The sequence below is a fragment of the Tinamus guttatus genome, unplaced genomic scaffold (genome assembly GCF_059628265.1).
Source record: "Tinamus guttatus ecotype Peru unplaced genomic scaffold, ASM5962826v1 Tinamus_guttatus_pri_ptg000004l, whole genome shotgun sequence".
In the NCBI taxonomy this organism is placed as follows: domain Eukaryota; kingdom Metazoa; phylum Chordata; class Aves; order Tinamiformes; family Tinamidae; genus Tinamus; species Tinamus guttatus.
In genome coordinates, this window is record NW_028288538.1 from 14,866,424 (window position 1) to 14,884,216 (window position 17,793).

Here is a 17,793-nt window from a genome sequence, read left to right on the forward strand (position 1 = left end):
CCGCGGCGGAGCAGCTTCTCCACGTGCGCGGGGCGGCGGCGCCCCAGCAACTGCCACCTGCCCCGCGGAGGCGCGCGCGGAGGCGGCCCACACGGTGTGTAACGGTGGGGGGCCCCGGCGCGAACTGCGCGGCAGTGGCGAACTTCAGACTTGAGGCGGCCCTTATGGTTGAGCCTCAAGAGCGGTTGAATCTTTTGCATGGCAGTGGGCGTGAAAGTCACCCACGTGTAATGATCCTGCACTCCCACCTGATACACCGCAGTGTGGCCCAGATCCCGTGTGGATGTGGAGGCCCACATGGAAACCCCTGTTTGGGGTTCATCATTCCTGGTTTTCAGTAAGATGCCTTCACAGAGCAGAAAGGCCCATGAGACAGCGGCCATTTTAGCACTGCTCTTTTACCTTCTGACTTCCTATGCTGGCTCGTTTCAGTTGTCTGCCCCCGTCCTAATGACTGTTTTTGGTTCTTTCCTGAAGATATTGTGTAAACTGTATGGATGCTGCATGCCAATGCAGGGAGTTCAGTGTCACCCATCCATAGCTGGGTGATTTGAACGCTTGAAAGATGGTGTTTCATTGGTCATGTTTAAACATTCAAAAGATTCCTATTATAAATTCTCGAAAGTGTTAACTTAATGAAATAGCCTCAGGTGCCCAAGGAAGTTTTTCTTTCCCCGATCAATACACCAAACAGGATTTGCAGCGTGATGGGGCAGGCGAATGTTTTTTTCCTGAAGCTGCTGCTGGCCTCCCAAAACCGCCGCGCTCCACGCGCAGGAACTTCAGCTGCGCGTTCAGTGCCTGGCAAACGTGCTTCCTCCACCTCGTTTGGGAGGTAGTGACTCAGCCCAATAGTTATTATAGGAAATGACGTAGCAAGGCAAAAATCAAATGCATTAATATTAATCTAATAACACACTTTTCTACTAATCTTCAATTTCTGGAAATAATGTTTTCCATACAAGGCCTCCACAAGAGGCAGAAGTGGGATTAACCTATCAAAGGTGATAGATTTCGCAGCCCTAAAAGGGTGAGGATTTCCATTTTAAAATGTCAGCATTAGCATTTATACATTGTTGTTAGTTCCTATTTACATATTAATCTTATATCCCACATGAATCTCTGCTCAAGTTTAAACTCTTAGCTACCTTTGTGTCTAGTGCCATTTAGCACCTTTCTGAGAAGTCCTACAGCTGCCATTTCAGGAATTGCTTCTGTTTCACGGTCTTTAATGTTTTGGTCAACAAAACAACTGCAGTAGTAGCAGTGTTTACTGATACAAGGAACTATGTTTTCTTAATTGAAGGTACTTGGGTGCAACAGATCCACTACAGGAAGAGTTTCCTTTACAGAGAATCAACTGATAAGCTCCAAGGGAGTGATTCGAAGCTCTTACTGTAAGTACCTCAGTTAGATATTGTGAATATCCCTATATTCTCTTGCCTTTCTGTGAGATCTCCTTGGTCATAGCACTTTCTATTCATCCTTTTTTTAGCAATATGTTCCAAATCCAAAGAATGTTCTTAACACTGGACAGCAGTGCTTCTGCATGTGCATTAAGGAATTAATCTAGTCTCAGCATTAAATATTCAAGTATTAAAAAGCGGTCCCCAGAAGCATAGAGGAGATTAAAACATATATGTATATATATATATATATATATATATATATATATAACACCTTGTTACGCATGCCCAAACAAATAAGTGTTCTGATCCTACCAAATGGTAAGAGCTTGTGACGTGTTTGTCCCCTTACCCCCAGTTCTAAGTTTTGGCTAATTTCCTATACTTAAACTCCTTTGTTTTGTTCATTGTTACTATCTTGAATGCCACTTCAAACTATGAGGGGAGTCTGACGGTATGTATGCGTTGTGAGTGAGGAAGGAACATGATTTAGTGATGATAAACAAAATACATCTGCTGACTTAGTGCTAGGCAACCCCACTGCAGTCAATCAGGAAATTGCTGGTTCCTGGCTAAAAGCTTTACAGGTCTTTTTCTGATAACTAGATATGGTTAACAGAAAAAAAAAAAAAAAAGTGGAGTACATATTGTTCACTTAAAATCTCCATTCCCTAGCATGATGCCAAGCTAGAATACCCTGAGAGGATTAATAAATGTCATACACAAAATTCTATCTCCTTCAGGTAGGACGGAGAAAGAGAATGTTGATCTAAGGAGGGCTGCCCTGTTTTCTGTAGTGCCACCTCTGGATTTAAGGTTCAAAGACATCCATTCAGTTATCCTGACCTGTAATCACCAAGGCTTTAGTCCTAACATTCCTGTGCTAGTTTTGTAGACAAGGAGCTTCTCTTTCTTTGAAAAAATGGCAAGACAAAAGCAGCCTTGCTGATAGTATGTATTCTAGAATGTTGGAATTGGATTTCAGGAAGAATATAAAACCATCTCGCTTTTCCTTCCAAAGCCTTAGAATTTCTAAATTCTAACAATTGTGGAATTAACATTACAAACAACACTCTAAACAGTGATTTGATTAAATTTAAGAGCCCCGTAGAAGCCTCTATTATGACAGAAGTAGTATTTATTGTGACTACAAAGTTATCTTTTAAAAAATGCCTGGCTTTTGAGAGTTTATTTCAAAAGAAAAATCCACGAGGAAGCATCAACATCTTTAAAGCCATGCTTAAAACTCAGGTCAGCATACTACATGTGCTTTATTGTGGCAAACAGGACAGAGAATGCAAATTACTCAGAATTACACAATTTCCATGCAGTAAAAATTATCCTAGACTAAACTGAATTTATTTCCTATCAAGTCAAACTATTCAATGTATATGCAAATATGTAAGAAAATAGAGCAATCATAGTGTGGTTTAGCCAGGACTAACATGCTGTTTTTCAAAGATTAAGAATACTAGATAAAGGAACAGCATGTCTGCAATTTCTGCAGCTAACATGTCAAGACAACCTATAAAATAAGCTATCTGGACAAACATTGCTTGCTTAATTCACATGAGTAAAGTGAAGTCTGTGCATGAATAACCTAATAAACTGTGACCCCAGTCTATCAGAAAGGTAGGAAGAGTGGCATGCTCAGTGATTTTAAAGATAGTATGCATGGTTAAGTCTTATATTTCTTTGTTGTTTTTATTAAATAGTCTCTTTAAAAATATGCTTTCCCCTGATTTTATAATTGTTTTTGCATAGGAAAACAACATGTATACAGCAGGTGAATAGACTGCCTGCTATTTAGATTTTTCCCAGTATCTTGCAAATAAAGATTGAAAGAATCAATAGCTGGCAAAACTAAACACAAGCATCTTGCAGTCTGAAATATATTTTTGTCAAATCATTTTTCCAGGCAGCTTTCTTCCTACTGCCTATACACAGAGTTCATAAAACAAGTAAATGATGATTTATGTGTGGTAACTTCCTTGGCAGTAATCGTTATGGTAGGGAAAAGGTTAGTGATTGAAGACGGCCATACAATAACAAGGGTTTTTTATTGTGTGACCCAGACAATCAGTGCAAAGCGTTGATAGTAAATGGTGAAAACAGAAATGCCCATGTCTCTTTTTCTCTTATGTCTAAGGGAGTGTCTAAACTATATTGTTGTCACTGACAAGTGGATCCCTGTTCTGAATTATAGAACAAAATAATGTAGAATGACCTAGAAACTGTACCGTTTCTGTGGCTACAGAGGTAAAACCATGCTGCAAACATGTGGCAATGGGACATAAATTATGATCTTACATATGTAGTTTGGATCATGTATTCATTTTTAGAATCACAGAGAATTAAAGAAATAAAGAAAATAGATTAGTTTTGTAAATCATATGAACAAAAATTTTAGCACTATTTCAGTGCTACAGGAACTGTAAGAATCACCAGGAAGTACAGCAAACCCATAAAGATTGAATAATGCAGCATCTTTCCCAGCCCCATTTCAGTAACTTCACAAGTAGTTTATTGTTTTACTATATGAATATTACAACTCAAGCTTGCTCAAGTTCCACAAGGACTCCGTGGCAATCTTTAGGGTGAAGAAAGATCACAGGTTTGCCATGTGCACCTATTTTTGGCTCTTCACTCAATATTCGGATCTTTTTTTCCTTCAGTTCTGTCACAGCTGCTTTTATGTCATCAACCTTATAAAAGAAGAACACAGTTTATATAATTTGAAACTCCACAATGTATTGTGTATATTCTACATTTAGGAGCCATAGTATAATGGCTTACTAGAATGTTATTTATAAATTCTAATATAATTCTAAAAATAATTTCTAAAAATTAGGGAAATCCAGACTCAAAAATAAAAATCTTACAGAAATTTCAATTTGTGATAAGACTGTTTTATAAATGAACAGTTAAGCAGATTGTGTTATATTTAACAGTTTATTAAATGGAATTCGCTCATGTACAAAGTCTTTTTTGTTGTTGTATGGAGTCTATAAGTCCATCTTAACTCTTTCGCTATTAATTGCTGTCATTATGACAATCATATTGCTTTCAAAATGCCATTAACCAAAGAATGCCTTCCCATCTACCTGCTGGCAGAGCACTGACTCATTAGATCCTGGTAAACAGGGAGAACAATGGGCAGAAGGTAAAAGGAAAGTGTTTTTATATTTATTTATTTATCTTCCTCCCAGGTAGGTTAAACTTCATAAATTTTCTTAAGAAACATTATAAAACTACCGGAAAATTCCCCAAATATGACCTAGTTTTCCTATTGGATTTAATTATAACAATAGCATTTGACATAAAATTGCAGAGTAGTTTCCTCTAAAAAAAATAATTAACAAAAGCCTGTTTATGTTTTATAGTATCATCTTAAGACTGATGTCATGTCAGCAACTGAAGTTTGGATTTTCCCAAATCTTAAATATATCCATCCTTTGAAACAATAAAATTAATATTCCGTTTAGTAGAGCCAATAGTCAATACTCAATACAGATCTAGAATAATAATAGCGTTGCTGTTTTTCAAGATTGACATGTCTGTCTGTAACTCAATGAATAAACTGTATGATGGCATTCTAGGGAAGAGGGAAATACTTTAATTCAGAGCAACATTTTCAGTTATTTTCCACTCATTCTCAGCAGAGGTTTATACATGAACAGGCTGAACTCTCTACTGTTCTTCCTACACACAACCACCAGTTGGCTAAAAAAGAAAACGACTGTCAGGTGTTATCTAAAAGAAGACAGCAAGTGTAATATGTGCTGTAACCCCCTCCAGGTTATTCCTGAAGAGGAAAAGCTACTACAGCTGTGACTGCTATCCTGCAGAGATGGCAAGAAGGGGAAATGTGTCTGGGCTCAGCTGGAGTGAATTAGTGTATCCCCAAGGAAACCACGAGAGGAAAGGGTGGAGAGTCTGGGGGTTCATCCATGTTAAAAGATCCCACGCTCAGATTTCTCTTATCCTATGAAGTACTTTCCATTGCAGGTATTAATTTCAATTATAGCTCATTAGAAATTATTTTTTCTGAAAGTGCTTGTTTTAACAAATTTCCAATCTATCAACACAGTTATATGTTTATTTGGAATAATAAGACAGAAGGAAAAAAAGAAAAGCATTTTGACAAACTTGCTAGACTTCCTCCCCTCTGTGGAGAGAATTCAGCCTCTTGTAAAAAAATTGCTCACAGAAAGCTATTTCTACAAAATGTTAAAATTTCAGAAGAGGAACTTACACTGAAATTTTATGTAGTTTTTCTGGAAACCATTTTTGCTAGATTATGACTCCTGGCTCATTTGATTTACTGAATACAATAATATGTAGGTGTGTGTGCATACAGAAATATTTTGCAAATATTTTCAGGGTGAAAACATATGTATGTATACACACATGTATATATGTATATTAAACACATTACTTCCACACTGCACACAGCAGTATAATTAGAACATCCCATTCTCAATTTTCAGAATTAATAGCATGATTTCTTTTGATATTCATCTTTGGTTTGTCAGCAACAAGAAAAATCATGTCTTGTACCAAAAAGACATCTTCATAGAAAAACCTCAGCTGATAACAAATATTTCGTAAAGCACCTCTGGAGAAGCGATTATCTACACTTGATTCTCTTTAAAGGAACTATGAGCTCTTTTTTAAATTATTATTATTATCTTTTTTTTATGTAAAATGCCTGCATCTTCCTTCTTTTACACCTATAATTAAGTACTCTTCTTCCCCATTCCTGTTTGCTAAGATCAGCTGTGGTCTTTCAGATTTCTATAACAGAAGTTCCTAAAATTGGTGTCAATTTAATTGGTGAATTAATTTTCTTCTTGTTGAATATCTGCAAAGATACAGCATCAGCATGGTTAAATTCTGAACTGCTGAATCTAACTGCAAAAGTGTCTACATTTTCTCATATGATATATTGTATTAAAATACCTCAATGCATATATGATGCATCCCTCCCGTCTTGTTTTTTTGCAGAAAGTTCAATATGGGACTCTTTTCTCCCAGAGGGTGTAGAAGTTCCAGCTTTGTATTTCCCAGCTCCACAAAAACAGTGTAGACACCATGTTCAGGAAGAGCAACAGCCTCGCTCACCCGTGCGCCTAACACGTCCTTGTACAAAGCCTGGGCCTTCTCCAGGTCAGGCACTGCAATTGCTACGTGATTAAGCCGGCCCAGTTTCCACAAAGACCTTGGGAGGCTTTGAGAGTGAGACCTTGATGTTGATAGAGTTCGTATGGTGGGAGCTGAAGTCTGCAATCTGGTAAGAAGCCCTGAAAAAAGTGAACAGCACTATATAATGTTTCTGAGAAAGTGCTCCTCCCCCTTTTATTGAGGCCTGTGCAACTCCTATGTCATTAACACACAATGTGCAAGAGCTGAGGGTAGATGAGACAAAGAAGAAATTATTCTGTAGTATAATAGCTCAACAGATTTTCCTTTTCAGAGACTAGTTATTTCTAAGTTAAGAAAAGGAGACATATTTGGTATGAGTGCTCATGTGTGTTTGTTAAAAATAGAAATACATGAAGATAGCAAGTCTTGGTGGGTTTGGAGCTGAAATGAGTTCCATAATTAGCTGCATTGATTACCAAATGTAGGGGTCGCTGGTAAAGTGTATCTGTAAGCTACTTCCCAATTGCTCAGAACTTCATATAAAATACAAATAAAATGAGGCTCTCTACCTATACATACAGAAATTAAAACAATCAAAATCCAAACAGGGCCTTGGACAAACCACTTGATATTTCAAGTTCCAAGAGTAAGATAAAGAACTTGAGCTCTCAGCTGTTAAAACTCTACATCCTCCAGCAAAGAAAGAAATACCATGTTGTGTTTTAATCCTAAGGAATGCTAATATCTCCTGAGTTTAATTGAATTTCTTACTCTCTCTTCTGAGATTAAGTCATATGCCCCTCTTAGTTCTCATGTGCAAAAAAGATATAATACTTAGTTTCATCGACCTGTTTCAAGATGCTTGGAAATACTTCACTTCTAAGCACTGCTAACAATAAACTGTCCAACTGACCAATATCCGCTTGGAAGATTATCCTTTAAAGGTCAACATCTTTTTTTCTTTCTTTTATGCAACTAGTGCTACCTACGTCAGTGTGATTTACAAAAGAAGCAGAATATAATTTGGCTGATAATTAAGTAATAAGGTAATTAAAAAAAACACCTAAAATAATGGCTGACACAAATGTGGGGGCTAACATGCATATTTAGACAGACAGAGTTGGAGAAGTCATGGGGAAATTCAGTGCTGTGAAAAACTCCATAGATATTTATAGAAATCTTCCCAGATGGCTTTGAGAAGACAGCACTGAACTTTGCTCTATCTGCGTCAAAATTTTTGTTGTTATGCGTAAATAGTTCAAGGTCATTAATTTTAAAAAATAAGAAAGAAAGATATGGAATAAGGATCAATTATTACAGCCCTGTCCTTATAAATGAATAAATTATAAGAAAATTAATCTATCAGAAACTAGAATTTGGAGAGACGGGATAGGAGGTGAAAAGATGTGGCTTTATCAGTTGTTTCTGGCACCAGAAATAGATGAAAGGATATATTCATGAAGGCAGTGTTTGAATTTCATGCCAGTTTGCTTTAGGCCATGTCAGAGTTCCCCGTGCCTCAAGGCCAGGCTGGAGGCATCTCAGCATTTTGGAAGTCTTTGATGCATTCTTAGCTTTAAATTCACAAATATGCCATTTTGCTAAGAGATTGTGCCAAGGATGTGCAGATATTCTAGATGCCTTTCAATGCACTGAGGATAGAATAGGTTACATTTATCAGGCTCTTTGTGCTCTGTAAGAGCTGTAGTTTAAAACTTCAGCTAGTTTCTCTGCAGAAAACTGAGAACTAAATTCCAGTGAAAAGAGAAAACTCATTAAATTCCACTGAAAAGAGATTTCCCTGGAATTTAAGATTCTACATCTGTCAATTCCTCTTCACAAAGCAAAATAATGCAGTCCTTAAATCTGAACATTTCTGAGCATTTTCTTATAGGCATAGCACTGAGCAAAAACCTGCAAATTCAGAGTACTGTGATGGAAGACCTCTGTGTGTTTATGTGTTGGTGATGGGGGCGGTCCTAACGACTGAGCCTGATGAACCTATGCAATGCTTTATAGTGTAGAAAATAAGAGACACGCAGTAACTAGTTGGCAGACTTACAGAGGCCTGGATAGTTAACTAGACTTCAATTTTACTAGATCACCAGAATAAATCACATATTAAAAAAAGAAAAAGGGAAAAAAGGCCATACAGTCTTTTCTGTCTGTGTAAGATTAGCACCCATTTCATATGGTAACTTGTAAACCCCTGATCCAATTCTTGCTGAAGCCAGAGAAACTTTTCTGCTTGGAGAAGAAGAGGTCAATATTGTCCAAAAGAGAAAAGTCCTTTGAAAGATAAGGACCTCTCATTAGGCCGTTTGAGATATGGGTGGTTGTGATCACAGGCAATTGCTTCTCCTGGTATGTTCAGCGCTCTACTGGCTCGTGTAAAGACGTGATTTTTCAGCCTCTGACAACTGAACCCACTTCTCCGTGTGTTTCGTTGCTTGGAGAAGGTTCAGCAGACCCTGCTCTCGTATCTGACGGGGTGTGAGGCGGCCCCGCTGTGCGCGGGGGCTGCCGGATGCCGCCCCTCCTGCGGCAGCGCCAGCCCGTCCCCATCCCGGGGTCCCCGAGCGCCCAGTCTCTCCCGCAGTTCTCCCCGGACCCGCGGCGCCCCGGCCGCAGCGCCGCCGCCCCGGCCCTTCCTGCCCGCCCCCCGCGCCGGCCCCGCCGCGTTACCGGCCGCCGCGCGCCGCAGGGAGGCCGCCATGTCGCCGCCGGCGCCCGCCCCGTGCGCTGCCCGTGCGGCCCCGCGGCGGGCGGAGCGGGCGGAGCAGGAGCGGGACAGGGCCCCGCGCGGCTCCCGCAGGAGGAGCAGCAGCCCCGCGGGGACGCTTGGCCCGCGGGGAAGGGAGCAGCAGCCCCGCGGGGATGCCGAGGGGCGCAGGCTGTCCCAGCCTGTCGGGGTGCAGGGCATTGCCGCTACGCCCGGTGTGCCCCACACGGATGCAGCTCGCGGCATTGCCCATTTCCTAGCTGAACCAGGCAGTATTACCTCAAAAACCCATATCAAAATGAGTGGTCAGGGCATTTCAGAGCCATCGTGCCCCTGCCGAGGTCTGGGACACATCAGGTGCTCGATGCCCTGCAGAGCACAGGCTCAGCCTGTGGCTGTAAGAGGGCCCATGTCAGCCTGTGCCGGACCCAGCAACACCAGGTTGGAGTGGAAGAGCGCAGAGATGCTGCGCAGTGTCTCCAAAGCTCTGAAAAGGGGGTTTCGTCAGGTGGGAAGGGAGCTGGCGGTCAGCTCAGGGGTATCTGGGCAAGAAGAAGGGTGGCAGATGGGTGAGCGGGTTGTGCCCCCGCACTGCGGCGGCTCCTGCACCAGCGCCACGTGCTGTGCGTGTGCCCACACGGGCACTGTGCGTGCACAGCCTGGCTCTGCATGGGCACCCAGGCAAGCAGGGAGCGCGATGGGCAGGAACCACAATATTGCAGAAGGGAACAGGGCCTGTGAGCACCGCCTGCTTTGAGTGCAAGGCGCCTTGTTCACAGTCTGTGGAAAATGCTTCCAAAATAACCCTGGAACCGAGTCAGGGAGGCGTCTGCCACTCGCCTCTGTTCAGAGCAGGTCTTGGTGCTGATGAGCACTGGCATGCGGAGCAGTAACAACCCCCTTTTTATTATTAATTTTTCCAGATAAAAAGCCACAACCAGGAGATCATGATGCAGCGCCGAGGCGGCTCATGCCCCCCGCAGCCGTGCCCGGTCCCGCTGCGGTGAATCGGGGCTATTTACAGCGCGGCTGAGAGGACTTTGCATTACGGCTGAGGTGAGCAAGCGCCCTGCTCGGAACCGCGGGGCGGGCGCCGAGGGAGCCGCCCGGGCCGCGCTCCGGGCGGACCGACAGGGGGCGGGGCGGGCGCCGCGCGCATGCTCCGTGGCGCGGCACGCGGGACGGCGCGGGAAAGATGGCGGCGGCCACGGCGCTGGAGCGGGGGCTGCGCGTGGCGGGCGGCGCCGCGGCGCGGCCGGAGCGTTTCCTCAGGTGCCGCGGGGCCGCGAGGGGCGGGGGCGGCCCGAGCGCTTCCCGAGGTGCCGCGGGGCGGGGGTGGCTGGGCTTGGAGCCCGGCGCGCAGGGCGGTAGCGGCGCCGGGACCCGCGGCGACGCCGGTTCCCTTGCCACGTTTTGGCTCCAGAAAACGCAGGTTCATGTCTCCGGCGGGGTAGCTGCATGGGGAAGCTGAAAGAGGTTGCCTAGACATGCCCGGATATAAAAACTGAGGTTCTTATAAGCTCCCTCTAAGGCCCAGGGCCTCGGCCATGTGAGCTGTTTAGTGCTGTGCTGTTTAGTTTCCTGAAACCTTCAGAGAGCTTAACTGTGCTCAAGAATTAATGACATGTCATTACAGAATGGTGGTATATTGCAGTAACCTGTCACTTTCTATATAAAATACAGTGAAATTATACAACTTAGTAATTACAGTATCTTTATTTCTAAGAATGCTAAATAACATGTTTCTAAGAGATGTGTAATGAGTTAAGCAAAAACAAAAATCTTTGAGTGGTGCTTTGAGCAGTCAAAAGACCTAAGCAGGTAGGAAGAGAACTGCAACACAACCATGTGTTTAACTTAGCAGAGGGTGTGAAATGATTGAAAGATTTTAAATGGTGCAAACTCGAAAATAAAAATGACACGCTGCCTGCTGAGTATTTTCTAAAGCTTTTGATGTTTCTTCCACCATTAGTGTGCAAGATGGACTGGCTGCTGACTTCAAAGTGTTAACAAAGACTCTCTATGATTTGAGTAAAGCTCTGGGAAGTAACATTGTTCGTGGGAGTCCCCTGAAAGAACTGGTGATAGAAAACTTTGATGAAGAACAGATTTGGCAACAGCTAGAGCTCCAAAATAATGCAGTTCTTGATTTCTTCAAGAAATCTATTGCAAGAGATGCCAGCGATGAAGATCTTTGCCTTTTCTCGGATCCAGAGGAGGACAGCTCCAGTGCAGAGGCTGGCAGTGATAGGGAACTGGAAGAAGACGTAATGGAAGTAGAAGCCAAAGAGAAAGGTGTTTATACAAAAGATAAAGCTAAGGCTAAAGAAAAGCAAAGTAAACCCAAAGAAAGCAAACTTCAGAAATATAGTGATGAGGATTCTGATATTGACTTTGATATTGAAGAACTAGAACAACAAACTAAAATAACCAAGAAAACTACCCCAAAAAAAAAACAAAAAAAATCTGTAGTGGATGACAAGTTTTTCAAGCTAGCTGAGATGGAAGCCTTTTTGGAAGATGTAGAGAAGGAAAATGCAGGGGAGGAGGAGGAAGACATTGATTATTTTGAAGACATTCTCTCAGATGATGATGAGGAGGAAGAAGAATTGGAAAACACCAATCTTAAAGTAAGGATAACAGCAAACTGTATTTCTTGAAGAGTTAGCAATATAAGTCTCTGAAGTCTGTATTTCCTTAAATTGAGATCTGACATCCTATAGTATCACAAAATTATTGGAGTCAAAGTAGAAACTATTAAGTTAAATTTGATTAAATAGTCCAAATGTCATCTAACTAAATGTCCTATTACAGAAGAGCATATTCCTGCTTTGTTGGTCTCTGTTTGCCTGAATCTTGGGTTTCTGCATGAATAATGGAGTCCAGGTGCATGACTGTGGAGCAGAAATAGGTGACCTTGCAGAACAGGTAGCAGAAGGAAAATGTGTTGCTAAAGGTTGACATTGGGTCCTTATAGGTCACTGAGATGTGTGATGCAGAGCACAAGGGTTTGGGTGACTTTTCTTAAGGCCATGGCTTTGAAAACTGATTTAACTTACATTACTGAGTGCTTGCTTCACAAGTAAATTTTTTTTTTGGGTTAATGTTGCCCAAGATTAACAACATCTACAAGTGGTAGAATATCTTGTAAAAGAGATTAATTTAACACCCTACCATAGGCTAATTCTTCAGTAATTTCAATTACACAAGTAACATCATTCTTTGGGTCTTAAAGACTTTAAAAGACAGCATACCTTTTCTCAGCCTAAAAGTGTTTTTGCTTCTCACTTTCTTAGCCAGTTAAAAGTTCTAGAGACTTGACATACAAAGATTTCTTTGATCCTGTTGATGATGACGACGGCTCGGTAGCTAGCGCTGTTGAAGATGGTCAAGAGGAGGAAGCAGACAGCACTGCTGAAAATGAGAATGAGGAAAGCATGTCCGAGTGAGTATGTGCGTTCACTGCAGTCAAAATGTCCTTGTAATTTTAAGTGTGGCACTGTCTTGAGAATAAATGAGAACAAAATGAAATTCTAGGTTTACCTTTGGTGGTGGTAATTCTGTAGCATTGTAGAAGGAATACACTGTAAATCTTGTTTAAAATAATCATTTTTGCCAAGCTCTGTTATATCTCTAGTGTTCATGGATTGTGCTGTCTTCCAAATCAAAAAGTAGTTTATTTACTTACCTTCTAGGTCCCATCTCTTGGGATTCATATCATCTATTGCGATGACTGAATTTAACTTAATAGCTATTGCTTCAGTTATTGAAAATTACTATTTTATGTAGAAGTATCCCTAGCACCCTGCCTCTAAGTTTTATTGAAAGTATATTGTATTTCTTAAAACCTTTGAAGCTGTGAGTTATTGACTTGTAACAGATAAACATCTAATGGCTAAAACATCATGCTAAAATAGTAGCAGGTTTTTAACATTTATCTTATTTTTATATTAAAAGGGCTGAAGAAGCTGATGAGTTACTGACAGAGAATATGACAAGTAAAGAAACCTCCAAAAAAGTAACTTTTAGTTTGCCAGATGATAGTGAAATAGAAGATAATATTGACATGCAATCAGAAAGGAGCATCGATCCCTCTGAAATCAAGTCATCTTTTGAGAAGAGACAGGAAAAGGTAATTGTTTTATCACTTTGAAGCAGTGGGTGGCATTTTTTTTTTTAATGACTGTGTAGTTTGTTCCAGCTCTGGCAGAAAAGAGGAAGAATGTGGAAGTAGTTTTGTCTCCTTAAAACTAGAAGCACCTGAAGTAAAAAAATTATTTTTTGGAGTTTACTTGTGAACTCTGCATATCTAAGATTTTAGGAAATTGTATTTTTCAGATGAGTGCAAAAATAAGAAGTTTAGAAGATGAGTTGTTAGAGGAGAAACCTTGGCAGCTTAAAGGAGAAGTGTCTGCACAAAAAAGACCTGAAAACAGCCTTTTGGAGGAGACATTACTCTTTGACCACGCAGTCCGAATGGGTAAGTGTTGACAGTGATTCTCAGGAAGTGTGTGGCATGCTATTGTGGGTTTTCTTCCCTCTGAACTTATTAAATAGAGCAGGATAATGCAAAAACTAAGCTTCTCGGTGCATTTCTGAGACTGTGAATATGCTTTGTGGAAATTATAGGAAGTCCTACTGGTTCAGTTTTAGCTTATCTGAAAGTACATCAGTTCAGTGGACGCTTCTGTCTTTCAAAGCCTTACATAATATGATTAACTTTTTCTACGCATTGAAGAGAGATGAAAGTGGGAAAAACATGACTTCCTTACCTATCTCTGGTTTAATAATTTTTGATTGATATGGTTTTATTAAGGATTTGTTTTCATTTTCTGTTTTTATTCCTGATAGTACAAAAGTATTGTATGAAATTTCTTATTGGGGAGACATTAATCTTAATTCCTCTGTCTCTGCTCTTAGCTCCTGTGATCACAGAAGAAACTACCCTCAAGCTTGAAGACATCATTAAGCAACGAATATTGGATGAGGTTAACATTATCTTATTTGTTCCTCTCTATTTTAAGCATAGACTTGATACAAAGGCACATTCCAAAGCTGAGTTTGAAGCTCTTATAGTGTGTTTAGAGTTGTCTTGATTTATTTCTGGAACTTTTCTTTGTTGGCTTGTTTTTGTTTTTCCTCCTAATTGGACTAATGTGTCTTTAGATTCTTGATCTGCTCTGTTTTACATATATGTTGTACTAGGTTTTACTTTTAAAAAGAGAATTTTTAGAGATGAAATTATAAAAAGTTCACTTGGAATGTGTTGCCAATCTGTAAAATTTGTCTCTTGACATGATTGTGTAGCTCCTTAATGTTGATCATTCTGAATAATAATTGAAATTAAATTATTTAATTTTCTTTAAAATTCAAAAAAATAGGTCACAAGGGTCATTGAGGTTTATTGTTAGTGGAAACAAAATATGTCTGCATGTATGGGGAAAGTTCCTAAGAAAATTACTGAAAAAACAAGTCTTTTATTACTTGTCTTGCTATTTTTGCTCCAATCCTACTGAAATTAAGCACACAGACTTGAGGCATAAATCTTCTATCTCATTTTGCAGATGAGAAGGTGGAACCTAATAAGGTGCTGGGAAGCCACACACATGGCCTAGTTACTGTGTCAGAAACATGATATGAAAAGTGAATTTTGAATGAACTGTAGTAGCTGATAAGTGTTTTTCTATCTATGGATCTGGGCATTAGTTCATGACTTTTTCAGGCATGGGATGATGTAGTACCAAAAGAAAAGCCGCAAGAGGAGGCCTTTGAGTACAAGAAACGTATCACTTTGGATCATGAAAAGAGTAAACTGAGTCTCGCTGAGATCTATGAGCAAGAATACTTGAAACTTCACCAGGTAACATAAGAATAGGCCTCTAAACGCCTTTGTTTGAACACTGCTAACTCTGATCTGAGCCTTATGGCAGTGCTTGTCCTTTCTCTCGGTGTTCATCTGTGAGATGGCCATGAATTGCATATTGCATGGTGGTTAGCCTTGCTGTGAAGTATTTTTACACTAAAATAGCCTTACAAATGGTGTCGTAGTAACGTTATCTTAATACAGCAAAAGACTGAAGAAGAAGAAAATCCTGAACATAAAGAAATTCAGGAAATGATGGATTCACTGTTCTTGAAATTGGACGCTCTTTGTAATTTCCACTTCATACCCAAACCAGTGAGTATGCAAGTTTCATTATTTTTTCCTCTTTGAAGCTGGATTCTTTAATATGCATTTAGGAATCAAAAAGTATAGCAAATATCATGAGTGCAATTGAGCATGTGGTTTTTGTAAGAAATGTACTATAATTACCACTAAATCAAGTATTTAGTTTCTTCTATTAACTAAGCTGAGGTGACATGGTATACATCACCCTGAGTATGTTTCCTTATTCCTAGCCTGTGCCAGAAGTTAAAATAGTCTCCAACCTTCCAGCTGTAAGTATGGAGGAAGTAGCACCAGTTGCTGTTAGTGATGCAGCTCTCTTAGCACCAGAGGAGATCAAGGTAAGCCAACAAACAAATTAGCAAAATACACACAAAAACCTGTCACGTAAGGGTCCAGAGGGGATCGCTGCTATGGTTAGGAAAGTGTACAAGCTGCCAGAGCCATGGGAAAATTTCCCGCTAACCATCTGGGTTTCTCACTTCATCAACCTTCTTACCCAGCATTTTATTTATTTCACTTCACTGGAAATAAATAATTTTGCCAGGCCATACCAAATCTTGATTTTTAAACAAGTATTTCTTGTTCTTGCCTTTTATGCAAAAGTAATTATTTTTTTCAGTGTGTGGTTGGGTATTTGAAGAGGGAAAGCTAAATGAGGATGGTGAAGAGTAATTAGCATGCCTTCTATCAATTATACAACACCTCATTTTCCAACTTTGGCCAGTTTTGGGCTCTGCCTTAATATGGCATCACACGGGGCTGGGTAAACAACTGAAATTGATGGGAAGACTAAGACCTGTTTGAATCCTGAGAGGTGAGCCTTTGGTATCCTTGTGAATCTAGAGCAAAACAGTTCTTATTTCTTTAGGAAAAGAACAAAGCTGGTGATGTAAAAGCAAATGCCGAAAAGACCCCCACAGACAAAAAACGAGAGCGAAGAAAGAAAAAGCTTCGTAAACGTATGAAACTAAGGGAAAAAGAGAGACGTCAAAAGCTGCTGGAAAAGATGAAGCCAGAGCAAGGCACAAAACTCAGCAAAAAAGCTGCTGCAGCAAAATTAAAAAAGCTTACTAAAGAAGGCAAAGCATCTCTGCTCAAGGTAAGGCTCTCCTGTGTACTCTCATGTAACCTGAGAGAGAGAGGGAAGGGAACCACATGAAAAAGGTTTTAACATTTTGGCTTTGTTTTCGGCTCATCCCTCTTGGCATAACTTAGTCTCCTAGCATTTTTCTTGCCCCTGAAATAGTATATTGGCAGGTGTAAGTAACCAGTAAGTCTAACGCCCCCCTCTTTGGGTATTGCCCTCTTCTAACAAGTGTGCTGTCTGTCTGCAGGATGAAGGTAAAGACAAGGTGTTGAAGTCATCCCAGGCCTTCTTCTCCCACCTGCAAGACCAAGTAAAAATGCAAATCAAGGATGCAACCCAGCAAAAGAAGAAGCAGAAGAAAGAGCGTAACATCTCTGTTCATAAACTTAAACTGTAATTTATCTTTTTATACACGCTGTACCCTGTACATATTAAAGTATCGCTACTTCAGCGCAGGTTTGGGGTGTTTTTCTCCTTTTACCCACCCCCTGCACACGCTCCAGGCCCTCCAGGCCGCGGGGCAGCCTGCGCGGCGGCGCCTGCGCCTCATCGCTCGCTCCGCCATCGGCTAGTGACGCCTGTGCGGCGGCATCGGCGCTGCGCTGCGCTAGCCTGGCGCAGCGGCCGGCGGGGCGCAGGTGAGCGGGTAACCCCGAGCGCCGCGCGCTCCCCTCCCCCGCCACGCGCCGCGGCCGTTGGGCGCGTCACGGCCCCCCCCCTCCGCACGCGCCGCGGCCGTTGGGCGCGTCCCCCCCGCACCGCACGTGCCGTTGGGCGCGGGCGCCGCTCGGGCTCTTCTCGTCCTTGCGCGGTTGCGGAGCTGCAGCTGGGTCCCTGCTCGCGCGGAGCGCGTTGCGCCAGGCCGGGCCGCGCTGCGCGGGGGAGCGCGCTCGGGACAGGCAGGGAGAGCGCTGCGGGACAGCCGCGGTGTGCCGGAACGGCCAAAGGCAGTGCAAGGAGGCCGCGGGCTGTGGGCGAGTACCTCGTGGGCACATGCTAGGCCCTCTCTGAAAGCAGATCGCTGGCTTCGAACACTTCTTGCTTATAAACGTGGAATGAGACACGAGAGAAAGCTTTAACAACACGAGATGCTTGAATTTTATCACAATTCACGTTGGGAACAAGGATGGCATTTAAATAGTCAAAGCTCGTGGCTAGCAGTATTTGTGTGTTCACTCGGTCACGTGCTCAGCATCATGGGGCAGTGCAGTGAGGAGCTGACAGAGCTGCAGTGTAGCGGGCTGGGATGGGGTCCCTTCTCCAG

General features: G+C 41.8%; 2 protein-coding genes across 2 annotated transcripts; one reads left to right on the forward strand and one right to left on the reverse strand.

Moving 5' to 3' along the window:
• Nucleotides 1-3,907: 3,907 nt before the first annotated feature.
• Nucleotides 3,908-9,116, reverse strand: MCEE (methylmalonyl-CoA epimerase). The gene is made up of 3 exons (XM_088528877.1): nt 8,982-9,116; nt 6,369-6,728; nt 3,908-4,111 (listed from the first exon to the last, which is right to left on the reverse strand). The coding sequence occupies exons 1-3, from the start codon at nt 9,114-9,116 to the stop codon at nt 3,959-3,961; spliced, it is 648 nt and encodes a 215-aa protein (XP_088385003.1). The 3' UTR covers nt 3,908-3,958.
• A 1,328-nt stretch (nt 9,117-10,444) lies between these two features.
• Nucleotides 10,445-16,977, forward strand: MPHOSPH10 (M-phase phosphoprotein 10). Its single transcript, XM_088519755.1, has 11 exons — nt 10,445-10,545; nt 11,246-11,903; nt 12,570-12,718; nt 13,231-13,405; nt 13,612-13,753; nt 14,194-14,261; nt 14,996-15,133; nt 15,341-15,451; nt 15,673-15,780; nt 16,311-16,541; nt 16,777-16,977. The coding sequence occupies exons 1-11, from the start codon at nt 10,469-10,471 to the stop codon at nt 16,924-16,926; spliced, it is 2,007 nt and encodes a 668-aa protein (XP_088375881.1). The 5' UTR covers nt 10,445-10,468; the 3' UTR covers nt 16,927-16,977.
• Nucleotides 16,978-17,793: the final 816 nt, after the last annotated feature.